The 27683-nt window shown below is 40.2% G+C and overlaps 1 protein-coding gene across 1 annotated transcript; it reads left to right on the forward strand.

The window, feature by feature from the left end:
- The first annotated feature begins 881 nt into the window (after positions 1-881).
- On the forward strand, positions 882-27492 carry pla2r1 (phospholipase A2 receptor 1). The gene is made up of 30 exons (XM_053513732.1): positions 882-1243; positions 4806-5186; positions 5971-6144; positions 9095-9259; positions 9357-9470; positions 9668-9820; positions 10546-10734; positions 10917-11074; positions 11200-11310; positions 14083-14195; positions 14287-14456; positions 15121-15332; positions 15940-16085; positions 16233-16317; positions 17282-17417; positions 17561-17596; positions 18123-18283; positions 18463-18527; positions 19714-19808; positions 19880-20016; positions 20157-20274; positions 20363-20502; positions 20594-20732; positions 21569-21807; positions 21890-22079; positions 22163-22294; positions 22477-22599; positions 22865-23041; positions 24289-24324; positions 24866-27492. The coding sequence occupies exons 1-30, from the start codon at positions 1063-1065 to the stop codon at positions 25072-25074; spliced, it is 4485 nt and encodes a 1494-aa protein (XP_053369707.1). The 5' UTR covers positions 882-1062; the 3' UTR covers positions 25075-27492.
- Positions 27493-27683: the final 191 nt, after the last annotated feature.

Below are 27683 nucleotides of genomic sequence, written 5' to 3' on the forward strand. Positions count from 1 at the left end.
TTTAAGTGTGCTTTAGTATTAAGAGTGCGTTAGTGTAGTTTGTTAATATTAAGAGTGTTTTAGTTTTACGCATGTTGTATTATTAAAAGTGCTTTAGTTTTAGGAGTGTGTTAGTATTAAGAGTGCGTTAGTATTAAGAGTGCTTTAGTTTTAAGAGTGTGTTAGTATTAAGAGTGCGTTAGTATTAAGAGTGCTTTAGTTTTAAGAGTGTGTTAGTTTTAAGAGTGCGTTAGTATTAAGAGTGTTTTAGTTTTAAGAGTGTTAGTTTTAAGAGTGCGTTAGTGTTAAGAGTGCTTTAGTATTAAGAGTGTTTTAGTTTTAAGAGTGTGTTAGTTTTAAGAGTGCGTTAGTGTTAAGAGTGCGTTAGTTTTAAGAGTGTTTTAGTTTTAAGAGTGTGTTAGTTTTAAGAGTGCTTTAGTATTAAGAGTGTTTTAGTTTTAAGAGTGTTAGTTTTAAGAGTGCGTTAGTGTTAAGAGTGCTTTAGTATTAAGAGTGTTTTAGTTTTAAGAGTGTGTTAGTTTTAAGAGTGCGTTAGTGTTAAGAGTGTGTTAGTTTTAAGAGTGCGTGAGGGTTAAGAGTGCTTTAGTTTTAAGAGTGTATTAGATTTAAAAATGCTTTAGTTCTAAGAGCAAAGAGTGTGTAACTTTTAAGAAGACTTGTAGGAGTGTGGTACAGTAGTTTTAAAAATGCTTTAGTTTTCAGTGTGACTTCATTTTAGGAGTGTGTTCGTTTTAAGAGTGTGTTTTTTTGTGTTGTTCAGTCTGGAATGTGTTTCAGAAAGCCGGGTGCGTGACAGAGCGGAACCCGCCCAGAACCGGTCCGAGCCGAAGGGATAGGGATGGGGAGGGGAGGGGAGGGGAGGGGAACCCTCAGCACCCTGCTGCTCCCTGCCTGCCTGCCTGCGGAGGCGCTGACGTAGGAATCCCAACAAACTTACGGAAAATTGCGAGAGAGAGAGAAAAAAAACAATAAAAACTCTCCAGCTGCAGTGGTGAGAAATTCGGAGTCAGGAATGATCTCGGGTATCTTCTCACCGGAACTCTTCATCACACAACTGTGGAAATGCGAGCCCTTGGTGTAACTTTTCAGCAGCACTTCTTCGGGGTGCAGGCGTGTTGTTTCGGAGTGTGTACGGCGCTGCTGCTCGCGCTGACCAGCTCGAGCCGCGCTGCTGCTGCTGCTGCTGCGGCTTCACTCACACAACATGAAGTTCTCGAGCAAAGTCAACTCTCAGACCTCTACAGTAAGTCTTTAAACTGGTTATTTCGTGATTCGTCCTCGGCAGACACGTTATATCGTTGTTTTGTCGTTTCTACTTATTTATTTTTTTTATTTTTTTTGCTGAGGTCTGCAAAATACATCAACATGTCATAAAAGAAAAACCGTAAAAACAAAACAAAACACATCAAGCATTACTCCTGAGGTCGAGAGAAAGAGAGAGAGAGCACTCATTATAAAGGTGCGAGTTATTATAGACGAGAATCATTAACCAGATTTTTTTTACCCGATGTTGATGCGATCTGATATGCTGCAACACATCACGTGATCTCCCCAAGCCCGCTCCCATGAACTTCAAACAGTTTTCAAATCCACTTTGAAGACGCTTAAAATGTTCTGCAACTTCCTTACAACAATTTTTATGACATGACAAATAGATATTTTTTTATTTGTGGGCTTAAGGTTCGATTCCCAGGGTCCAGGTTCGATTCCCACCCCAAGTCTGTGTGTGTGTGTGTGTGTGTGTGTGTGTGGAGTTTGCACTTGATGTGTTTACTCCTGGTACACTGGTTTCCTCTGGTGTGTGAATGTGAAAGAGTGTGTTCATGCCCACCATGACCCTGTATACAGGATAAGGCGGTATAGATAATAAATAAGTGAGTGAGTTTCCGAAAGCTGTACTCATTCACGTGACTAGAGTTCGTTACAATATGTGAGGAAGAAACGTGTCTAAAAAAAAGAAAAAAAAGAACAGGAAGTGACAGTGAAGCCTTTGTTTTTAACCGAAGTAGATTTCACATAGAGTAGCAGTTCGAAAGATGGTCATCAAATGATTTTTACGCACTTTGCATAAAGTTGCATGAATGAATATTCGGCAATTCTTTTGCTTTCTGACACGTCTTTGCATTTTTAAACAAAAACAAAAAGAAAAGCTTACTATCTGTATGATTGCATCATATATAAAGTACTAAAGTCTTAGGCACATGCAAATAAATGTTAAAGAAAAAAAAACACCCAATAAAGCCCTGTAACAAATAGTTAATGAAACAAAGTCAGTATTTGGTATGACAACACTTTGAGGACCCTTTAGTCTCAGGTCCAATTTGTGCAGTTTTATAAGAAAATTAGCTGCAACATTTTATTGAGCACCCTGCAGAATCACGCACAGTCCTTCTGAGACTAATGCAGTAGACCTAAACAGCAAAAGTGTCCTATTGTTTGTCTGTCCCTGGGTCTCTCTTCTTTTGATGTATGTGACACAGGGCATCTGGCCAAAATCTTAAATATGCTCTCCATGCTGACAATAAATGAAGAACTTTATACACATCATGTGCGTTTGTCATGTTCAGCTTTTGCCATGACAGTCAAAATTTATCTCAGGTGCATCCTGTTTCCACTAATCATCCTTGAGATGTTTCTACAACTCGATTGGAGTCCACCTATGGTAAATTTAGTTGATTGCACATTATTTATTATAAGGGCCTTAGTCAGGGAGGTGACCAAGAACATGATGGTTAGTCTGAAAGAGCTCCAGTGTTTCTCTGTAAAGAGAGGAGAACCTTCCTGAAGGAAAACCATCTTGTAGCATCATACTCAAAAAGACTTAAGGGATGGAATTGGTGCTTCAAAGGTGCTTCAACAACAACAATAAAATTCTTTCTCATGGCCTGAGAGTCCTTCAGGTGCCTTTTGGCAAACTCCAGGCGACAGTTATGTGCCTTTTACTGAGGAGTGGCTTCCGTCTGGCCATTCTCCCATGCAGGCCAGATTGGTTAAGATGGTTGTTCTTCTGGAAGGTTTTATAACAAAGTTTAGACTAAAACACAGGGTGCCTAAGATGAACTGTATGTTTTACGCGTACAACTTTAATTTAGTGTTTTAATTCATGTATTATGGTAGCTCTTACATCTTCATTCAGCATTATTTGTTTAGCTGTTTTTTTTTTTATATACACTTATAGGGCTCAGGAGTGTGCAGTATAGAGTGACATAATTTTTTCAGCACAAAATAGGCAACATAATGAACTGAACTTTATTGCATTTTAACCAACTTCCCCTTTTCTCGACTGAGTGAAAACTTAGAGACTTGGTCACGAATGCAAAGAAGTTGCACAACTACACATAATCGTGAGTTTCTATGGTTGTTTTCGTTGTTTCTATGACCAAAATGACTTTTGTTCTAACTGACACATCTGAAAACCCAAATACATACTTTGAAGTCTGAATTGTCTGAATGTCTTTTAATAGACGTTATCGATGCTTGAGTTTAAGGATTAAAAAAAAAAGAGATAAAGTTAATACATCATTAATGAATTATGCATACTTTACCAAGGTGTCCAAGGTGTGACACAGGAATAAAATACGTGCAGACTTAAACAGTTTCCTATTTGTCACATCAAATTAAGGTCAGCTAAATGAAGTGTGTGAGTATGGACATTGGGATTCTGGCCTCCAGAACTGAAAGACTCAGGGGCCATTTGGAGTTCGTCCAGCACTTCAGCTGCTTTCCCTTCTTTTAATGTGAGTCCGTCTCAGTGAGAGGCACAAACAGCAAAAGTCTGGAAGGACCTCTTTCTCCATCTCTCTCTTTATTTCAGACAGTAACAGGGTAATAAGTGGTGAGATCTAATCTCAAGCTAACACACACACACACCCATCTCTTACTATCCTTGTGAAAACCTTAGGACCTTCTATTGATCCCTACGTTTAACGTCAGCAACAACAAAAAACAAGCATATTTATGGCTAGTTTTCCCAGAACGTTTCCTCATGGGGGCCAAACAAATGTTCTTCTACAGGTCAGAAACAGGTTGTGATATGCTCTGCTGAACTTATGCCATTCCAGTAATATGGCTGACCTCACTTCTGATGAGTCACTGTATTCCAAGAACTCGAAACACAGTCCGGAGCTCTCTGAGAAGGGAAACAGAAAGCCAACGGTTTCAAATCATTAGCCGGCTTTGAATATTTGAGAAACTGATACACACTCCGACCCCACTCCCTAGACACACACAAACACACACCCCTTCCCTGAATTACATGAATGCGAAGAATGTGATTTACTGGTCATAAGTAAAGGCGGCTCCCAAGTATTTCACCTTTAGGCTTGTCTCAGTGACCCAGACTATCAGAGAAGTCTCCAAGACACTCAGACAGACGCTTTCCTCTCGTCTGGCAGCCAGGTGTTTACATCCACGGCTCCTGTTTAAAGCAGTGTCTTTGTGTTTTTTGCCTCTAGATTAGATATTCAGTTACACTTTCATGTCATTGTCCAAAAGAATAAAGACCCTCACCTTCAGGTTTTTGGGAACTCTGAACTATGAGGTGATGTGAAATAAGATATAGTGGTGCTTTCTTTCTGACTGTGTAGCATTTTATCAGTCGTGTGCAATACCTGTCTCGCTGAATGGATCTCATTTTCCAATAAACTCCTCATCTTTATTTATCTCACATTAGCACACTTGGCACAAACTGATCCTTTCTGTCCAGGTCCATTAAAGTGGCCATGAGTTGCCAATGCTATTATTTAATGCTACATTTCCTCATAACCTTCTTCTAAGTAACCAGCTATATGTCTGTTTTATCACAGATAAAGGGGTATTCCTCCTGGAGAGTGTATCTCTCCAGCGCTGTCTCTTTTCCAACTCCTCCGGCATCTCGCTGGCCAGCTGTGATTCCCCAACAGCTGGTTCACTGTGGAAGTGGGTGTCTCGCCATCGCCTTTTCAACCTTGGCACCAACAAGTGCATGGGAATCAACTCTACCAACCATCAGTCCGAACTGGGCATGTTCGAGTGTGACGTTTTCTTGCACTCCAAGTGGTGGCTCTGTCACGGTTACACGTTGTACGGAACCACTCAGAAGAAGCTAGTGGTGATGGACTCCCGGGTGACAGTTAAGAGATCCATCATGCATGAGTGGAGGATCTATGGAGAGCTTGGAGAGGCTCCTTGTACATACCCTTACAAAGGCAAGTTATTACGGTGATGTCTATGCAAATAGTTTTAGCTCATCTCACAAATGTCATATGTGTTATTTAAAACACTCAAACTATTAGTTAAGCAAAGTGTCTGGGTTTGTATAAAGGATAGTAGTGATGAGAAGTTTGGATCATTTTAGTGACTCGGTTCTTTGAATCTTGTTCATCAAAATGAACGAATATTTTTCTGAGTCGTTTGGTTCATTTCGTTCTTTTGATCAGAAATAAAATAAAATGTTACATTTTTAATAAACAGACTCCCACTAACACATCTACATACACAAGTTTTGGCTATAGTTCCAGTAATTAAAAAAATATTACAATGCAGATAAGGACATATTATGATAAACAGAATGAGCAGATCCCCTTTCATATCTTCTGGTCCGAATCGTTCTTTCTTTTATCTCGTGACTCTCATAGACGCTATGCAGTGCATTACACAGGAAACTTTGAACGGTTCTTCTCATGAGTTCTTCTACTCTGAGTTTTTTATTATTTTATTTATTTTTTATCTATTGCACTGCATAGCCTCTATGGGAGTCATGTGACAAAACAATTCAAACTAAAAGACTAACTACTCATTTCTCTGTTACTTGTATATAACCTACGGAGGTTGTGCGATGCTTTGCGCATGCGCGCTCAGTAGAAAATTAACTCTCTAAGACTACTCGTTCTTCAGACCCATCACTACAGGATAGTAAGATGATATATTTACAGAGATTTACAGAAAATTCATGACATGTTTATGCTCAAGGGGGTGTTTTTGTGTTTGCAGAAATCCACACTCTGTTAGGGAATGCCCAGGGTTCGCCCTGTGCCCTGCCCTTTAAGTATAGCGGGAAGTGGTACTGGGACTGCACCTCAGAAGGCAGAGAGGATCAGCACCTCTGGTGTGCCACCTCCAGCAGCTATGACCAGGACCAGAAGTGGGGATTCTGCCCGAATGCAGGTGCTAACTTTGTATGCAAAGCTCAAAAAAAAAAAAAACACTTCATGATTTTTTTTTTTTACGCCATGGATATTAGCGTGTTTGTATGCTTTTCTGTTTCAGTTCATTTAGAATCAGAGTATATGTAATGTACTGTGCATTACATTTGCATTTACATTTAAATTTAGGCATTTGGCAGACGCTCATATCCAGATCTACTTACATAATTGCTTTGAAGTTTTCATCACAAAATATATCTGTACACTGGTTCACTTGGTTACTAACTAGGAGTACCATCAGTCAAACACTGTTTTTTTATGGTAAGTTTGTAACGCTCGGATATCAAAGTTGAGCATTACAAGTTAACTCTAACACTTAAGAATAGGTCTTTAATCATTGTTAAAAGATTGCCAGGGACTCAGCTGGACGGAAGTTCATTCCGCCACCTAGGAATCAGAACAGGATGCATGTCTAGATGTCAGTGCTAGAGGATGTGGTGCAGTGCTGTGTGTTCTTTTTTTTATATATATATATATATATATATATATATATATATATATATATATATATTTTTTTTTTTTCCAATTTTCTCCCCTAATTTAGTCGTAGCCAATTCCTCCCCGTCACAAGGGGCCCCCACATTAAGGCTACTACTACCATTCAGCCTGGAGGGCGGAGACTATCACGTTTTTCCTCCGAACCGCGTGACGTCAGCCAACCACATTTTTTCGAACTGCTTGCTCAGTTAGGGGCGGAGTAACACACTCGGAGGAAAGCGCTAGCCGCTCCTTCCACGTGCGCAAGCTCACAGACGCCCCTGATTGGCTGTAGAGCCGTGATTAATGTGGGAGCGCAAGTACCTCTCATCCCTCTGAGAGAGCTCAACCAATTAGGTCTCTCTGTGCCTTCGGCTGTGAGAGGAAAACAGCATCACCCGGGAATTGAACCAGCGATCTCCGGATGATAGGGCAAGCGCTTTACCACTGCGCCACTCGGAGGCCAGTGCTGTGTGTTTTAAGTAATTTGAGGTAAGTGGGCGCCGGGCCGTTTTTAGATTTGTACGCAAGCATCAGTGTTGCGAATTTGATGCCACGGATACAGGAAGCCACTGTGGAGTGGAGAAGTGGGGTATTGTGGGAGAACTTAGAAAGGTTAAAAACAAGTTCTGGATCAGCTGCAGAGGACGAATGGTGCACAGAGGCAGACCTGCCAGGAATAAGTTGCAGTGGTTCAGTCATGAAATAACAAGAGACTGAACAGGCACCTGAGTGCCCTGTGTGGTTTGAAACGGACAAATTCTTCTGATGTTATAAAGAAGAAATCAACAAAATCAAGTAATATTAGCCATGTGAGGGGAAGTGGACAGTTGATTATCCAGGGTTACCCCAAGGATACAGGCAGTGACTAAAAAAGTGATCTAAGTCTTGTCCTAGGAGAACATAAGATCCTGACAGGCGGATGAGTCACCTGGGATGAACAGCATTTCAGTTATTCCCAGGATTAAGTTTCAGTTGATGAGCTGCCATCCAGGATGAGATGTCTGCCAGACGAGCTGAGCTCTGGTTGGAAACCTGAGTGTCTGAGTGTGGAAAGGAGAGAATGACTCGAGTGTCATCCACATAACAAAGGTATGAAAAAGCTATGTGAGGATATGACCTCAGCAAAAGATCGGGTACAAAGGAGGAACAGAGGAGGACCAAGTACTAAGCCTTGTGTGTCACCGGTGGAAAGTCCGATGTGGATTCCCTCCATGTTACCTCATACGACTGACCTTCCAAGTAGGAGGCAAACTATTGCCATGCCATGCTACAGAATAAAAGGCTTACAAGGATAGACAAGAGAATCTTTTGGTTCACTGTGTGAAATGCTGGATAAGGACAGATGATAGTTCTAGCAGCTGATTTAGCTGCATGTCTTATTTACAGGATGTCTGTTTGTCTGCAATATGTCTTACATTGTCTTAAATTCAAACTCTTGTGTTAGCGTAAAGACAGATATCCTGCTTATTACTATGGGTTTACTACAGTTTTCTCACATGGTCTGTTGGAGTGATTCCTAAAATATCCTATAGATATTCTTTAGTTATGTTTTTAATAGACAATTTTAATAACATTTGTGTTTAAAGAATATAAAATCTGCCTCGAGAGTACCTGCAGATACTCTGTGCTTAGTACGTAAAATGTCCAGCTTCACTCTTGCATAACGTCAATTTGAGGCTATATAATATAATATAAATAACCTTCAAATTATTGAGTGGATTACTGGGCATTGCATAGCATTCTATATTTGTTAAGACTATTTGTCATTCCCAAACTTTGCAAACTTTCTGCAGTAAAAAAAAAAAAAAAATGTTTATTTGCTTTATGCCAGGGTACACAGAACACCATAGACTTTTAAAACGAATTCTTTAAATTAATTAATTAATTAATTAATTAATGTTAAAAATGTAATATAATATAATATAAGAAAAATAATAATTATTATTACCATTATTATACCTATTATTATTATTATTATTATTTTATTGGCAAAGCCTTTAAGCTTTTTTTATATATATATATATATATATATATATATATATATATATATATATATATATATATACTTTTTTTTTTTTACTTATGGACACTTTTAAAACTAAATCTAAATTCCGATACAGTATCATGCAATTTAAAGCCAAGAGAAAGTGAGAGAGAGAGAACTCTTAAGAACATAGATGTGCATATAAATAATTGATGCATACAATACATACCTGTTTCCTAATTGGAATATGCAAAGAGGAGATTTCACTGTGCTGTAAAGTACATGTGACAAATAATTGAATATTCTTCTTCTTCAATCTTTCAGAAAATAAACACACACACAGTATGTTAGGACAATATGCAACTATGAATCATATCTTTTTTATAATGTCAGAAGTTAAATCGTATTTATCTTTAAAATCATTTCCTGTACGTTATGTATTACGCAGCGCCTGCCTGTGATGCGTTCTGGGAGAGCAACGCTAAACTGAATGCCTGTTATCAGTTTAACTTCTACTCTCTTCTCTCCTGGAGCCAAGCTCTCGCCTCCTGTCAGTCACAGGGAGCCAGTCTTCTGTCCATCACCCAGACTGCTGAGCACATCTACATCAGAGGTACACACACTCACATACACATACAACTATACACACATAGCATGTTTATGCGTTAATGTACCTGCTGCCAGAATGATTGCATCACATTTCTCCACAGACAGACTGGAAGACATGGGTGTGATAGTCTGGACTGGGCTAAACCACCTAGCTCACGACGGGGGGTGGCAGTGGTCTGACGGATCCCCCCTGGCTCTACTCCAGTATACCTCAGGTTACTAACATTTGTGCGCAGCCTTATGTAAAAGTCATTATGACATTTTGAGGCTATATGCAAAAAAGTAATTGGGACTAAGAAGGAATTATTTTCCTATTCCTAACTGTCATTAATGTCATAACTGCTTGATATGCTCTGAATGATGCCTACTATAATTCACATTGCCATCTTTCCACTTTTCCTTTTGCGGCCAGACATGGCACCATTTGTGGTGGGCCAGAACCAGCTGTGTGGGGTGTTTAACTCGGATCTGTGGTCAGGGCACTGGCAGAGCTTGTCCTGTGATTCAGCTTTGCCTTACATCTGCAAGAAAACTCCCAATATCAGCAGGAGAGCTGAGCCTATTGGTAATCCATCCAGACACATCAGATCTGTCCTTCCATCCAGACACAAACATTTTTTCCAACCATCCAGACAAATCAGATCTTTCCATTCATCCAGACACATCAAATGTTTTTTTTATCCATCCAGACATACTGTATTAGCTCTATCCATCTTTCCAGACACATCAGCTCCATCCATCCATTCATCCATCCACCCAGACACAACAGATCTATCCATCCATCGCTCCATCCATCCAGACTCAACAGATCTAAAAGTCAGCCATCCAAAAATCCACATCCGATTGCCCCATCTATTTATCTTCACCTTGTATCATTTATCAATCCATCTGCATTCATGCATCTCTTCATATATCTATCTGTCTGTTTGTTGATCCATTCACATTGATCCATCCAATCAGATTTATATATGAATCCACATTAGATCTATGTATACACAATCAGGCTTTTCACAATCCTTCCTTCTGTTAATCAGTCCGTCCACTCATTAATCCATTCCACCAGATATTCATCCAAGGTTTTGAGGAAGTTCTAAACAATTCACAGCTTCGTCAATCCCTAACATTTAATGAGTTGGAATATCTTTTCTCATGTAAATGTTCTACCAGAGGTAACAGCTGTGGTCCACCTGCAGCCTGAATTTCAATTACAGAACATTCACATGTTAGTACTGCAGAAACAATAGGCATTTTCTTTGCGTTTGATTTGTATTGTGTTACTCCCTGATTCAGATAACTGGCAGTATAAGAGGACTGAGTGCATAGATGGTTGGATTGGTCACAATGGCTTCTGTTATTGCTATGTGGAGGAGAAGGGCAGCTGGGATAACTCGTCTCTCACATGCAAGGCTCTGGGGGCACAACTGACTGCCATCCACTCCCTCTCAGAGCAGGAGCTACTGCTAGCACTCCTTGTTAACGGTTAGCCTGAATGTTTCTAATGAAAATAGTCAATAATTCAGCTGTTCAGGTTTATATGGTAATGACTACTATATTGTAGTATATTATTTATAAGGTATTACTAACTACGGGAACTTTAAAAAAAAACACTGTTATAAGTTGTGTACTTATGTAGATAAGTAAGTGACTGTTTTGGGTTCCAGCTTCTGACACAAAGGTGTGGATCAGTTTATATATGGAGCCTGGTTCTTCAACAGTCAGGTGGTCAGATGGCTCCTCTGTCACTTTTACATCCTGGCAACGGCAGCAGCCTTCTCCTCACAGTGATGACAAACGCATGTGTGTTGCTGCAGACAGGAAGGTGAGATCTGCTGGCAAAGGTCAAAGGTTTCTTCATGATTGAATGCTCAGGTAGACAGGATCTGTCATAAACAAAGCAAAAGTCAATATGATTCCTTCCTTTTTGCATGTGTTTATGTGTTGCAGAACGGGAACTGGGGGTTGGAGGAGTGTGAGAAGATGTTTCCAGCAGTTTGTCGAATGAATGGCCTCGTACCCCTACACCCAACTGGAGAATGGGAAGAAGGCTGCCCACAGGTGGGCAGAAAGCAGCTTTATTTTAAAAAAGCTGTTGTGTCGCGCCAAGTTGTGGTGTGGATCGGATGGTCCGCTGTGGCGACCCCTTGATAGGACCAGCTGAAAGACAGGTTGCTTTAGAACCCTTTCCTCTCAAGTTCTAACTGAGATGCACTGTAAACCCTATTGCTCAAAGTAATTAAACATATTGAGTACAGTTAACTTAAATAATTACAATTAGTTCAAATCAATAGACTTTGATGAGTATTTCGAACTTTTTAGTATTTATGAGTTTGTAGAAATGACACTTTTTAAGTTAGCTGAACAAATTTGATATTTTAAGTATCTGTAAGTACTTAAGTAACAGTTAAAGGTCACCTTAAAGTTCCACCATCTTAAAATCTTTCAGACGAGCGATTTTGTGTCTGAAGTCATCAGGGCAATCAGGCATTGGTGGCTCAATGGTCGCCTGCCATGCGAAAGGCTCGGGTTCGATTTCCAGCAACTGGATAAAGTGCCTGTCCCAAGTCCAGATAAAATGGGAGGGTTGTGTCAGGAAGGGCATCTGGCGTAAAACCTGTGCCAAGCTTGTGTGCGGACTGGATTGTCTGCTGTGGCGACCCATTGCCGGGAGCAGCCGAAAGACCAACAACAATTGATTTGGTTTGTAACAATAATTGTTATTAAATAGTATGAGTTAGGCTACTCAATAATGCAAGTAAAGAACGATTAACATAAAAAAGTATATCCAGTTTCGTCTACTTAAAATGAAAACATCAGCACTTAAAAAACTGATTACGTACTGATTGTAACTGATTACGTCGAATTTTTTGACTTTTGTCAACTTATTCGGGTTTACAGTGTGGGTGTGTTGGTACTGTAGGTATCAATGCAGATATAAATTTCAAGAAATAGTAATGAAAAAAGTGGTGTAGTCTCAAGGAGTGTGACCTTTAAGGTTGATGGTTTGATTCCCGCCTCGGGTCTGTGCTCGTTTACATTCTCTTCCCATGCCTGGTGGGTTTCCCCCGGGTATTCCAGTTTCCTCCCACAGTCCAAAAAGCATGCAGATTAGGCTAACTGGCATTTCCAAATAACTATTCCCTAGTGTGTGAGCGATAGTGTACATGCATGCTTGTGTGTCCTGTGATGGATCTGGATGTATCCCCAGTTCCCTGGGATAGAACTCCAGGCCTGCTGCACCTCTGTACAGAACAAGCGCTATAGAGACCAACATAAAGCTGTTTCTGAAGATCGAAAAATAAATGAATGCACTTACACAAAAGAAGCCTGCCAAATGAAAAAAAATAAATAAATCTGGCAATAAATGAAGCATTGCCGTTGCACAGGCCTATGTAATCTGGTAACGTGAAAACACCAGGGCTACATAAACCAGCTGATAATTGGATTCTGTTCTAAATAGATGATGGATGACAGAAACGCACCTCATCAGCTGCTCTGCACCCTGCTAATGAACCTGCTGAAGAAGAAGGATTTCTCTTTAAAAATCTCATTTTCCTGGAAGATATTTTTTTTAATCCTGAATTTCTGTTGCTGCTAAATATTACTTGTACAGTTGCATTAATTGCACAGAAATACGCTCGTCATTTTCAAGCTATTGCATCTGTTGATGGGCAGCCTTTCTTTAGTCTGGAGATCACATGACCACCTGAATACTGTGGTTAATGCCTATTTTAGTTTTTTTTTTTTTTTTTTTTTCCACTGTGCTTGGAAAGACAACTCAGAGTGGTACAGCATGGTTAGAGGCACAGACTACAGACACAGTGCTTGTCTAAGTCTTTGTACGGTGCAAAGCAGTACAACGGTGGGGTGAGAGTGACGCCAGAGCGGGGTGAAGGAGACAGTAGTCTGATTCAACACTTGACATGTGTCAGCCTGAACTTTTATTTGGTAAGGAATTGGCCTTGTAACAGAGATTGTTCGAGTATGACAAACTGACATAGGCGGCAACATGCCCGGAGACAAAAGGAGACAGTGTACGGATCCAGACCGAAGCACAAAGGCATACACATGCACACTAGCACACGTGCCGGCAGGCGTTCTATTGACGTCCGGGCTTGTACATTCACCACTGGCGCGCACACACACTCTCTCAAAATCACCATTTGAGAGGTATAAAAGACAGTAAGTAATTGGTGGCAGATGGCTCTAGATCATTTCTGGCTAGTTCATGTTACAGGCAGTATGTTAATGTGTGTGTATATGTGTGTGTATGTGTGTGTGTGTGTGTATAAGTGTATGCGCTATGCCTTTAAGGTGAGGGTCAGTGCAATCAGGGCCAAATGAAGAGCAGTTGTGAAAACATAGGCAGCTTGATGAGATCTGACCTCTCCTAATGACCCCTAAAGCAGAGCCCCAGACCTAAACGCTGCTTATTCCTCAGTAACTCACTGGCTCACGACAGATGGACACAGTCAGGGGCCTTTGTACCATGTGCTTGACTAAGATTCTGAGAAACTGAACATTTTAGCATATTTCTCAAGTTTCTCACGTGCATGTTCGGGTATTTCTGTCAGTGTTATGCGTTAGCGGTGGGAGTCGAACAGAGACTGTGTCATTTTATATTATAAAGATCGCACGTCTTTGTAACAAGTTGTCAATTTAATGCATATTCCTTTGTATTTCTAACGTTCTTTGAGTACAGTAATCTAAGAATCGCCATGCTCATGCGTGACCGAAAGTGCTTATGAAATCCTTCCTGTGTTTTTGTCTTTGTGGTTCATGTTTGTGTCACGACCCTCTGTGGTGGCGTCTCTGTCTCTGTAATGAAAGGGATGGAAGAGGAAGGGGAATTCCTGCTACAAGATTGCTGACCAGGAACAAACTTTCAAGGATGCTATAAAGGGTTATTACTGTAAATCATCTCTTGTCACTATCGATGACAGGTATATCTTTTTACAATCTCAGTGCCCACATCGTGCACAGTAATCATTGTTCAAAGCAGTATCTGTTTTTTTTTTTTTATTCTTAATGCAGGTTTGAGCAAGCATTTCTGAACAGCCTGATCAGTGCAAAGAACGGCTCTGCATCCCAGTTTTATTGGACCGCTCTCCAGGACCAGAACAAGACTGTAGATTATCAGTGGTTGATGCAAAACGGCACCACGCTACCGCTCACGTATACCAACTGGAACCGCCGCCAGCCCTGTGAGTCAGCAGTGCTGACATTAACCCTATGTCATTTTTTTTTTAATAAAGCAATATATTACGCATTGTATGCATTGTATTCTCACGCACTGCAAGTTGCGAATGCGCAGCTGTCGTCACTTCTTCATCAGAAGTGAAACTTCATCCTCGTAGGGCTGCTTTCAGGGAACCAAACAGGAGAACGTCCAATGGAGTGAGATCAGGCCTATAGGGAGGATGCTTTGACAACTCAAAATAAAGTTTTTGCCGAGTGTCAACAGCGTGGGCAGAACTGTCCAGTTGTTTGTTATTGTGCGACCTTCCGTGAACCTCTCTATCCATTCATACACACTTTCTCCATACTGCACACAAAATCTTTAACAATTAACGGCACCATGTACACCCTCAGACCGCACAACAAAAAAAAAATCACTGCACACTGCTCTTCTTTTGTGTGGTATCCATTTTTCCTTTCGCCGCGGTTACAAACGAAACTGATGTACCACCTGCACAGCAGTGACTGGGGAGACGGTGGCTTTTAAACGGAAAGCGCTGATAACCGGGGTGCGGATAATTTTCGACTCACCCTCATATTAGGGATCGAACAATTGTGTTATTAACAGTCAGAACATGGCCATTGTGGTGGCATATGTAATTAGATTGTGTATATATATATATTTTGCAGTAGTGACCGGAGGAGGCTGCGTGGCAATGACAGGAGGGCAACGACTCGGCCACTGGGAGGTCAAGAACTGCAATTCCTTTAAGGCCTTAGCGGTGTGTGAGCAGAGTGTGAGCAGTTACTACGATGTCCTCTTTTCTCTACCGCACATAGACCTTCTCGCTCCCTGTAAGGTCGGATGGGAGAGTCAACACGGCCTGCAACACTGTTACAAGGTGTGAGAGTCTGTAAACACACCATCATGCAAGAAATCGTACACAGAAGGAAATCTGATACTGTTTTTACTAAGCAGGTAGTAAATAATAGAGACGCACATCCTCAAAGGTATTATCATGATAGCTAGGTCGATTTCTATAGCGATTCTTTAAGTATCACAATTTTTAAATATCCTTATACGATATTACATAAAATAAAATCGAAGCTTCCTTTTTCTCTGTTCCCTTTCAGGGTTCGTCCCAGCGAATCATTTGCCTCCATCTAACCCTGTCCTCTGCATCCTCTTCTCTCACACTAGCTAACTTCATGTCTTCGCTCACTAAACAAATTTTGCCAATACAGGATGCTGTGATGCCTGCCTGTGTGAATAGTTTAACTGCACCACCTGCAGGATTATAAAGGAACTGCATTTTCCCCAAGGCAAACATAAATAAATTCAAATTTATTTTAAAACATAAAGCTGCGTAGTCTGTATTGTGAATCATCACACAAAAAAATCGCAATACATAACCTAATAAATTTTTTTCTCATATCTAGCAAATAATCAGCCCTTAAGTTAAATAAGTGAAAAAAACTAAATGGAGTTTTCTAATTGTGGTCCCTCAGGTGTTCCACGACGAGAAGGTCTTGATGCGTCGCTCCTGGGCCGAAGCAGAGTTTTTCTGCCGGGCGCTCGGCACAGACCTCGCCAGCTTTCACTATTACGAGGAACAGGTCTTCGTCAAACAGCTCCTGACTAAGATGTTTAATAGGTTGGCTCACACAGCCACAAATAACACTAGGCATTTCAGACGCCATCTCAGTTTGTTTATATATTGTTTTATGACTTAGTGATTTATCTTCTTCTTTTTCACGCTTTTTCTTTTCCTCCCTGTTTTCTTCTTATTCTTCTCTTCCAGTACAGAGGGTCGTTGGTTCTGGGTCGGCCTTACTAAAAGAGGTCCGCAGTCTGCCGGAGCCTGGGAGTGGTCAGATGGTACTCCGGTAAGGAGATATATGGATATATGAATGGTTAGAAATACAAATGCATACATGTAAGGGACCATAATATGCTTTTTTGCTCACTAGCAAGTACATATAGCAGTATTTTAATGTTACTTCGACAAATAAAAACCTTTGCATTTCTGTATGTATATGTTTTTCTTTTTAAGTAATTTAAATGAGACATAATGAGATATAATGCACAGTATCCTGCCTGTTGTCCTTAATGCCGTACATTTAGACTTGATTTTCATGGTTTATTAACCCATTTTTTCAGAAGGTTGTGTTGTTTGTGTTCCGCCACTAATGCCTCAGTTTAAAGCACACCTGTTATGTACAAATTAAATTTTTTGTCACTTTTAGACATTCAGGTGAGTCATGAGAAGAAAAAAAAACATTCGCCGAACAAGCAAATCAGATTTTCCCCCTATTGTGACCTCATATATCAAGAAACCCTCCCCTAGCGCTCAGTGCTCAACTCTGCCCATTTCTGCCACTCTCTGGGCACCATTTTCAAGAGCTAGGCTAGCAGATAGCATCTGACTGCTAACAGCTAACTTAGCCATCTTTTTTTAATCTTTAACTTTTATATCACTAAACATTAAGGATGCAATCATGAATTAATGCAATATGTATAAATTATATATATAATATAATTTTTATATAAAAAACAAACCGTATAATTCTTTTTTATTGGGTGGAAAAAGCCTGCAAATGCTTGGAAAATGCTCACTTTCCAAACATGGTTGCTTTAGGTCTCTACGTTGTGATTGGCTCGTAAAAAAGGAGAGTTCATGGGTAGTTCTGTTAAAGTACAGACACTAAAACGGCAGGTTTAGAAAAGTAGTGAATTTGAGTTCGTTTCAAATTGAATTTTAGCAGGATGATTAACAAACACATTTCGGAAACCACTAAGACTTTTAAGTGATGATGTAAGTGGACCCCCATTCGCATGGTTGTCTTCCAGGTGGTGAAATCGTTCATAGACGACAACAACGAGGATATGAGCACCCACAACTGTGCAGTGTACAGCGATCTAACGAACGCACTTACACCCCGACCCTGTGACGCCAAACATGAATGGGTCTGCAAGGTGCCCAGAGGTGGGTCTCGGTTTGTCCATATGTGTCCACATGGTGTTCATGTTTTCCGTACGTCTCTCAAAATGCATTTTTCAATTCCAATAAATTCAAGTCATTTTTATCTAACATTGTAATTGCATGACAAATGTTCCCATGTTTTTCAGGTGTGGAGTTAACGAATCCTTATTGGTACAACAAGGGTAAGTGAACCAGAAGTGCGTGTCAACTTTACTCTCGTTACTACTGTTTAATAATCAGGAAATCCGTATTGATGGGTAATAAAAAGATGGTAGAGTCTTATATTTTTTATGTAATCTTCAGAAATAGTTCTCCAAGCTTCCTAAAAGGTGCCTCTCATTTTCAATCCAGTCCCTGTACACCCTGTCCTTTTTTTGTTGTTAAGCTGACAGTGATCTATGAACCATTCAAGCATAAAAGACTTAAGTCATAAACCAGTGGGAAACGGGTGCAGATGATTAGGCTTTGATTAGTATGCTGGTGATGCTGAATGCTACAGTAAGTAGTACTGTGGGAATAGACGAGAGGGGAAATAAGGCTGCTGCTGAAGTTGATGCTGAAAAAATAACGGGTAGATAAAGACTTTTGAACAGTACTGTACGTGCATACAACTGCCTTAGAAATTACTTTTTTGCATTTTAATTTAGGCTAGTTTTATTTCTATTGATATTACAATAAGCACAGTTTATATTATACCTACGTGTGTAGAGAATGAGCCTTGGGTGTTCTACCGTGGAGCTGAGTACTACTTGTCCAGCCAGGCGTACCCTTGGGAGATGGTGTTGTTCACCTGTAAGATGCTGGGAGCTGACTTATTGTCCTTACACTCCAAAGAGGAACAGGCGTTCATTCATGACCGTATGATGAAAGTAGGTATTCACACACACACACGCATACCGTATAGTGTGTTTTTGTCCATAGAATTTAAGTTGCCCGGAATTATAGACACCTTCAAGGTGATGTGAAGACTGGACGCTTGGTTACGGAAGGCCATAATAGGCAGTGATGTCTTCCTTTTTCTCTCACGTTTCTTCTCTGTCATTTTTAGGCTGCTCACGGTGCCACTGAATGGTGGATCGGCCTGTCAACTAGCAGTGTACCTGAAGGCTTCAGGTGATGGCGCATATTTATATTTAGTCAGTACTATGGGCATTCGTGGCTCTGTGGTAGGTTTCTCACCTGCCATGTGGAAGGTTTGATTTCCAGCCAGTGCATGCAGTGCCGGTCAAACATCAAGATAAAATGGGAGGGTTGTGTCAGGAAGGGCATCCGGTGTAAAACCTGCGCCAAGTTGTGTGCGGTTCAGATGGTGCACTGATCGGATGGAGCCCCCTTGACGGGAGCAGTCGAAAAACTAACAACTATAACTTATTTAGTTACTAGAAAAATACTACTACTCCTAAATTTTACAGTATAATAAAGAATTTCTTTAAATATATTTATTCAATTCTACCACAGTACTGGTGCTGATAATTTTTTTTATGTTATGCATATAATACAATAAATGTGCATGCCAAAGAAACTACTTCTGAAGTTTATGCAACATGGAAGTGACCGATCTTGCTTCCGTAAAAATTTCAAGTTGCTAACTTCGACCGTTTTGGAGAGATGATTTGCTGTGATTTTTAAAAATGGCCATTTTTCAGTGTTATACGGTCTTGCTTCAAACAATAATCATTTATAAAGCAAATTATTAGTATTTTTTCATGTGTATTGATACTAAAATTGGTTTATTTCTCTAGAAGCATAATACCTGTAAACATTGCTGCTTAATTTAAAGCACTCCATGCAAAATTAAGGATTTTTTCCCCCCAAAAAATAATCTGTAGTGTCCGTAACTACGACAAATTAATTTTGCAATATTTTTACAATTTTGCATTTTAGAATAACACGCTTTTTCAGGTTTATGTTTTTTCATGTGAAATCTAAATTGGCCAAGTTTTCATCTGAATGACAATTAAGATAATTAAAAATATATATATTTTTTAAAGTTACAGACACTACATAAAAGGGCTTAAAATTGTATATAGAAAATGTGTTCTTCTGATAAAAATATAAACGTTTATGCATATTTACAAAAAAAGAACGAAGCATGGATCTGGAGATAAGAAGCATTAAGTATTATGAAAGTACTGTATGGTGTTATATGATCCTATCTGAAAATTCCCTTTTTCACCTACAGATGAGACACTTTTTAGCACCAATACCATGTTTTGGCTGAATGCTTATTTATGTGTGTGTGTGTGTGTGTGTGTGTGCATGAATGCATGTTTTATATCTGTTTTGTCTGATCCTGTAGTTGGACTGATGGAACAGCTCTAGATTATGAGAACTGGAAAAATGGAAGGCCTAGCAGTCAACCTGGACGAAACTGCGTCTCCATGTCTCTGACAGGTGAGCTGACGGTTCTCAGAATGTTCTCTTGGACGACATACAATTTCACTAACTCCATGCATTCTGTGTAGGGTCGTGGTCAACGTCTCGCTGTGTGGATCAACATGGTTACGTATGTAAACGCAGGATCGTATCGGTGGTAGAGACTCCGCGGGAACCTCACTTTGTCGGCGCCTGCCCAGAAAACTGGTTCTACTTCGGGCACAAGGTGAAACATGGATCACTGATAGCAGTGCACTACAGCCACGCCCAGTTCTGTTTCAGGTTTTTTTTTTCTACGCTGCTAGATTTTTGCTTGCTATTTGCTGCTGGGATTTCTCATCTCTCATCCCTGGTTTAATCGGGTAGTGTCTATTGCTGCACCTCCCATCCCGGCCGAAGGAGGGAAAGAGCTGGAAAGACGCTCAGTCCATCTGCTCTAGCTTCCAAGGCATGCTGGTCTCAATCGAGGATGAGATCGAGCAAGGTGAGGCTGCTCATGTCTGAACCGGAACGTGACTTAAAACCTCTTAGCACTGATAAATAATTCTATATAATAATTGTTTTTTTTTAAGCTTACATCACTATGCTACTTGATGGCCAATCTGATGGAGTCTGGATAGGCTTACAGGATGCAGACACTCTGAAATGGACCAATGAGAAGCTTGTTACCTACACTAACTGGTCACCTGTAGAACCCGAGCACTCTGAAGCTGTACGTGAAGATGTGCCTAATTTAAAAAAAAAAAGATTGTATTAGATGTGTATTAGCGTGGATTTGACGTGTTGTTCTTCTGTGTCTACAGCAGGAGGAGTGGTCGCGTAACAGGATTGAGCCTTTGTGCGCTGTTCTGTCCAACACGCACAACTTTCACTTTACTGGAAAGTGGTACAAGGAGAAATGCAGCCAGAGTAGCTACGGCTTTGTATGTCAAAAACCACAAGGTGCGATCAGTTAATTCAACATCTTTGTGTGTCTGTACTTCAAACTGACATGGTCGCATACGACCAAAACATTATTATTATTTATTGGTGCTAAAAAGTGTCTCACCCAGGTGAAAAAGTGAATTTTCAGATAGGATCATATAATAGCATTTTTTCTAATACTTATCTCCTGATCCGGCTTCATTCTTTTTTTTTGTAAATAAACAGTACATACACGTTTATATTTTTATCAGATAAAAAGAAACACATGTGCTAAATACAATTTCATGCTCTTTTATGTCTGTAGTGTCTGTAACCTTTTTGAATTCCAATCTTTCAGTGATCCTAACTGTCATTCAGATAAAACTTGGCCAGTTTAGATTTCACATGAATAAACATAAAGCTGAAAAAGTGTGTTATTCTAAAATTCAAAATTGTTATGATATCACATCCTGAATTTGACATGGTTACGGACACTACATTTTTTTTTTTTTTTTTGCTTTTTAAGCTTTTACCTAAAACAAATCGAATGCTTTAGTTTAAGCAACCATTATTACAGATCACATGCTTCTAGACACTTACCCTAATTTTAGTATTAATACACATGAGGAAATATAAAAAAAAAATGCATTTTAAATGATTATTGTTTGAAGTGAAAAATGTTGATTTTGGGGACACATCATTTCTCCAAAACGGCTGAAATTAGCAACTAGAAATTTTTAAGAAAACAAGATTGGTCACTTTCGTGTTGCATAAACTTCTGAAGTAGCTTTTTTGGCACACACACTGTATCAGCACCAGTACTGTGTTTTGGCTGATAGTTTGTACATGACTCTATGTGTCTTTTCCCATCTCAGACAAAACCAAACGTCCATCCCACTCCTTTCCTAGCCCGGCCTCCCTAGCTTTCTCTGAGTATAAGAACCGGAGTTACCATGTAGTCCGTGGCAACATGAGCTGGTTCCAGGCCCGGACTGCTTGTTTGGAGAAAAATGCAGAGCTTGTGAGTATCACTGACTCGTTCCACCAGGCGTACCTTACCGTACTAGTCAACCGACTTGGAGCGCCGCACTGGATCGGACTTCTGAGTCAGGACGTGAGTATACTGTACCTATACAGTACGGCTAACAGTCTACATATATATAGGTGCATGTGTGTGAACAAGTCCCTCTCCACAGGATGGTATAAATTATGGTTGGATCGATGGCAGAGATAATATGTTCACACACTGGGACACGGTGGATGACGATAGCGAGGACAGTTCTTTCGTGTTGGGAAATTGTGTGTACATGGACATCACCGGTGGCTGGAGAAGAGCGGAGTGTGACATGCCTCTTTCAGGAGCGCTATGCTACGTACCTCCCCCAAGTGGGTTCTTCTTATCCATACATACTCGTTTACCCATGTGTCTTCCTTTTTCTCTTGTCTGACATTCGATGTCCCCCTTTCAGAAAGCATAGCAATCTCCTCCGAAGTGTTATGTCCAGAAACGTGGGTGAAGTTTCGCCAAAGCTGCTACAATTTCAGGCCCGTTGTCTTAAGAATGTCTCTAGATGAAGCAAGAGAACGCTGCAAGAAAGAAGGTACTGCAGCGCCGGCTTATCGAAAGCATGTTGCAAGTGCTCCACCTAGTGTCTGTAAAGGGAATAATGTCCCTGTAATCAGTGTCCCACTGCAGCAAAAACAGGTTTTTATTCAGATTTTGGGATAGTTATGGGTGGATTAGCACCTTTGAATTGTGATCATAACTCTCTGCAATCTCTAGACAATTCCTCTGACGTGTTGACGATACGAGACGAGGAGGAGAACCACTTCTTCCTGAAGCAGATGAAGAACTTTTATGGCAGCTTTGAGACTGTGTGGCTGGGCATTTATTATAACATGGACAGTAAGAGAGATATACTTATAAAAATTTACATAGAAAAAAATAATATTATTACGTTTCTAAGAATGGTTAAGAGTTCTAGCTTTCTAAGGAGGAGTTATTTTTTAAAATAACATTCTATATGAAACTGTTTTCTTTATGCAGAGACAAATGAAAGGACTTTTCAGTAACTGTCTTCTTTACTAGACAACTTTATGCATACTGAAGCACAACTGACGAAATAAAGAGAGAAATGGCGTTTAATTAATAATGAAAATGCTATTTTTAGAGAATGCTTTAACCTGGCTGGATGGCTCTGCACTCGATTACACCAACTGGCCCCTGAAGGCTCCGGATGCGAGCGGGATGAACGCTGACACGTGTGTGTCGATGCGGGTATCAGATGCCGGGTGGCTCCTGGCTGACTGCACAAGCAGGCATGGCTTCATATGCAAAACCCGTTCAGGTACAAACACGTTTTACAGACACCGGACCTCTACGTCTGCACTCGTACTTTTTGAAACATGTCATTTACATATACCTTCAAATACTCCTGTTATCTAGCTGTTAATATAATAAGTAATATAGAATTGGGAAGCTTAATTATATTGATTATACTTCAAACGTTTTTGGATTATTGTCTTTAATCTTTGTTTCTTTAATTAATTGTCTGTCCAGATCACACTGTTCATATGTGCAATGTTGTTAAGTGCAATATCTCAGCTGCTTTAATATCTCAACTAATGTCTGATAACTTATATATATATTCATACGCTTTAATTTTTTACGCTGGCTATCTGTCTATCTATCTGTCTGTCCATCTATCTGTCTGTCTGTCAGTTTATCTGACCGTCTATCTTTCTGTTTGTCTGTCTGTCTGTCTGTCTATCTACCTGTGTGTCTGTTTATCTGTTTTTCAGTCTATCTGTCTATCTATCTATTGTCAGTTTGTCTGTCTATCTGTCTATGTATCTGTCTGTCTGTCAGTCTGTCTGCCTGTCTGTCAGTCTATCTGCCTGTCTGTCGATCTGGCTGTCTGTCTATTTGCCTGCATGCCTGCCTGTCTGTCTGTCTGTCTGTCTGTCTGTTTATTTGCCTGCTTGCCTGTCTGTCTGTCTGTCAGTTTATCTGTCTGTCTATCTTTCTGTTTGTCTGTCTGTCTGTCTATCTACCTGTGTGTCTATTTATCTGTCTGTCAGTCTATCTGTCTGTCTATCTGTCTATGTATCTGTCTGTCTGTCAGTCTGTCTGCCTGTTTGTCAGTCTATCTGCCTGTCTGTCTGTCTGTCTGTCTGTCTGTTTATTTGCCTGCTTGCCTGTCTGTCTGTCTGTCAGTTTATCTGTCTGTCTATCTTTCTGTTTGTCTGTCTGTCTGTCTATCTACCTGTGTGTCTATTTATCTGTCTGTCAGTCTATCTGTCTGTCTATCTGTATGTCAGTCTGTTTGTCTGTCTGGCTATTGATCTGTCTGTCTGCCTGTCTGTCAATCTGTTTGTCTGTCGGTCTGTTTGTCAGTCTATCTGTCTATCTATCTATTGTCAGTTTGTCTGTCTATCTGTCTGTGTATCTGTCTGTCTGTCAGTCTATCTGCCTGTCTGTCTGTCTGTCTGTTTATTCGCCTGCTTGCCTGTCTGTCTGTCTGTCTGTCTATGAATTTTGCCATATGTGTAAATTTGCATGCCTGACAACCTTATTGTTCTTCCTCCATGACAGAGTCAGTACCAGAGGTGGAGGTGGAGCCCTTAACTGGTAAAAAGCTTTGTCTCTTTCTCACTCATCTCCTATGCTACCCTTCAGCAGCCTTTCTCTCTCTTTAACATCCTACATTAATAACTTGATTATGTAAGGGAAATTTCATCCATCACAAGCCTCAGCTGCCGTCTTATTGATTTCCCAGCATTGTGCTGTACTATATTTCAGCCAACGAACATTTTCCAATAAAACAGATCGCCTTCTACGTACAAGACAGAGCAATGCACTGCAGGAACAGAGACAGGCAGGAAATTCAAGCTTTAATGCATTTTTTTGCCATTGGCTATGCAGGAGGATAATTATAATCTTTGCCTTCATATCTTTACACTGACATGGTCAGAACTTTAGACTTGCTCTCTGTGTCGGCGCGATGGTTTTCATGTCCATCATATCACATTTAGCTGGCTAATTAGGGTGTATGGGAAGCAGAAAGATCTGGTGGCTTCACTCCTGAAGGGGGGAAGCAGTAGTAGCTGGGAAATTGCGATTAAATTGAGTTAAAGCACACACAAATGAATGAATATTTTGTGTCTTCCAGGTTTGCATTACGGAGTCGTTCCAGCCGCAGTCTTAGTGGCCATATTGTTCTTTGCAGTGACGGCTGGATTGCTCTGGTTTGTCTACAAGAGAAACACACTGGGCTTCAGGAGGCTTCCGTCACTCGGCAGCGCCTTTTACAGCTCTCATGCTACAGACTCAGACGGCAACGTCCTCCTGTCGGACCTTGAGACACATGCAGAGGAGTAGTGTGTGAAAGATTTGGGTGGAGTGGATTGGATATTCGGGGATGTGTTTTTTTTTGTTCATGCAGAAGGATAAGAATCTTTGACTGTATTGTTTAAAAAAACAACCTCCACTGGTTACTGGAGGTAAGGTTGGGGTTAGATTTAGGTGTAGCATAGCAATAATTAGCTGCATTAATTCTGTCCTCATAGGGATAGTAGGATTAATGTGTGTGTGATTGAGCGTGCATGTGCGTGTGTGTGTGTGTGAGAGAAAGAGAGAGAAAGAGAGAGAGAGATTCCCATCAGGGATCCTGTGATCAGGACCAAACTTGAATCCACATCTAACGTTTCTTAGCCGCGATCGGCAACACTATGCACATGACGTTGTCGTGCTTTTAAACGTTAACATCAAAGACAGGTAATAAGGAAAAGCTGTCCAGAGTTAATCGCTAACATTTACAGTATTCAGGGAGTTGTTTACTTATGCGACTTTGACACGCGTTCACATGAAGATCGTTCTCAGAAGGCCAATCTCGAAAGCCTTGTCCGACAGGAAGTTTGTTCTAGCTCGGATCTGAACAATAAACAATGAATTCTTCAGGAATAATGGTCTTTAATAGCTTTAAAATTAGCTGCAAGACACCAAAGCAGCGAAAAAAAAGCAGGCTTGTTTGTTTTGGACCGAAAGCACACAGTTTTGTTATCAGTATTTGAACATGGTTTATAGCGAGTGTTATTCTTTTCAGTTGTGAGTCATGTTTTAGCGGAACAAATTATTGTCGAATCACATGAAGCACTTTATCTCGTTTCAGCTCCCAGTGCTCGGTTTTGATATTATTACTGGAAAAAAGGCCACAGAGGCTTTCCAAATCCAGCATTAACCTCTACCACCTAAATACTGATGAACTCCACATCGGAAAAAAAGATTAATCCCAAAACAAAACATGTACAGTAAAATGTCAGGGTGTGTAGCCGACTAAATTAGAATAACTGCTTCAGTACCAGTCAAAAGTTTGGATACACCTTATAATTCAATTGCACCGCCTTGCACCTCCGGGTTCGATTCTCACCTCAGGTGTGTGTGCATTTGAAAGTTCTCTCTGTGCTTGGTGGGTTTCCTCCTACAGTCCGAAGACATGCAGATTAAGCTAATTGGCATTCCCAAATTGTCTGTGTGTGTGTGTGTGTGTGCCTTGCGATGGATTGGCACCCCGTTCAAGGTGTAACCCACCTTGTGCCCTAGGTCTCCTGGGATCAGCTGCAGGCACCTCATGACCGCAAACAGGATAACGAGGTACAGACGATGAAACAACAATGATTTCTTTTCGACATTCCAGAACAACATTTCAAAACTATAAAATAACACACAGAATTAAGTAATTAAGTAACAAGAACAAGAACAGTCCGTTGTTATTGTAAGACATGAAAGTCAGCTGTTCTGGAACAGTTCTTGCAAGAAGAGTATTGTGTCAAGTGCATTTGTAAAACCCATCAAGCACCATGATGAGACTGTCTTTCATGAAGAACATCTCAGGAAGGCAAGACCGAAACTTAGCTCTGCTGCAGAGGAGACGTTCTTTTGGAGTCACCAGCCTCAGAAATTCATTTAGAGTTACCAGCCTCAGATTAGAGCCATTCTGAAGGATTTACAGAGCAGAAGTAGCAGACACATCTCAATATCAACTGTTCAGAGAAGATTATTGCATATTTTGGATGCCTTCAGTATTGTTTTACAGTGTAGAAAGAAATAAGAATCAAGAAAGATCATTGAATTAGAAGGTGTGCCGAAACTTTTGACTAGTAGTGTATATAAGACTCATATAGAGTGTCTGATTGTCTTTTCATTATAATCTTAGGTCCTGTTTTTCATATTGTCAAAATTTTGAATAAGTGGTAAAATCAGCTGTGCTAAGTTGGATTTAATTTGTAAAATATTATCGCTTCTATGTCACGTATTGGTTACTGCGTAAAACCACATACATGAGACTAACCAGTATAATGTGTCATCTCTTAAAACCAGCCTTGATATAGATCACAAGATTCTTACTGTACATTCTTTTTGTATATGCACTGTACGCATTGAAAGGGTTAACTGGGTCAATGTTATGTTTCTTCTTGGTCTGATGATATTATTTTTGTTTGTACCACATGGGATAAACTAGCTGTACAGTACTGATCACAGTTTATAGTTTTACTCCCCCTGTTTGTTTTGTTAGTAATGGAGTAGGAAAAAAAGAACAGCTGTATGAAGCTACCACAAGGGCCCTTCACTCCTATTTTTAATGTACCTTTATTTGTGGAATAATTTGTACGAGTTGGGTAGTTTGTACATTCAGTTTTTTACTTGTGAGATCCAACACATAGACAGGCTATGACTTTTTTCTATTATGCACAGTTCTGATTCACAGCAAGTTGAAATAAAGGAGATGTGCTTGATGTACCTTGCGACTATGTTTCTTTGTAGTCTATGCATTTATTCATTTATTCCTCAGTGCAAATAATGCCAACGTGCTCAGGGCACAAGGCAGGAGGAAGAAACACCAGATGGGGTGCCAAGTCATGACATGGCACAAGCAAACACACTTAAACACCTAGTCATAGATCACTGGCAATTTGGAAACACCAATCAAT

This window comes from Clarias gariepinus, chromosome 15 (assembly GCF_024256425.1).
Source record: "Clarias gariepinus isolate MV-2021 ecotype Netherlands chromosome 15, CGAR_prim_01v2, whole genome shotgun sequence".
Lineage (NCBI taxonomy): Eukaryota > Metazoa > Chordata > Actinopteri > Siluriformes > Clariidae > Clarias > Clarias gariepinus.

Coding starts and splice junctions, on each gene's coding strand:
- pla2r1 (XM_053513732.1), top strand. CDS start 1,063: ATGCGAGCCCTTGGTGTAACTTTTCAGCAGCACTTCTTCGGGGTGCAG. Junction 9,821..10,545: donor CAGGAGAGCTGAGCCTATTG/GTAATCCATCCA, acceptor TCCCTGATTCAG/ATAACTGGCAGTATAAGAGG. Junction 16,318..17,281: donor AGTGGTCAGATGGTACTCCG/GTAAGGAGATAT, acceptor GTTGTCTTCCAG/GTGGTGAAATCGTTCATAGA.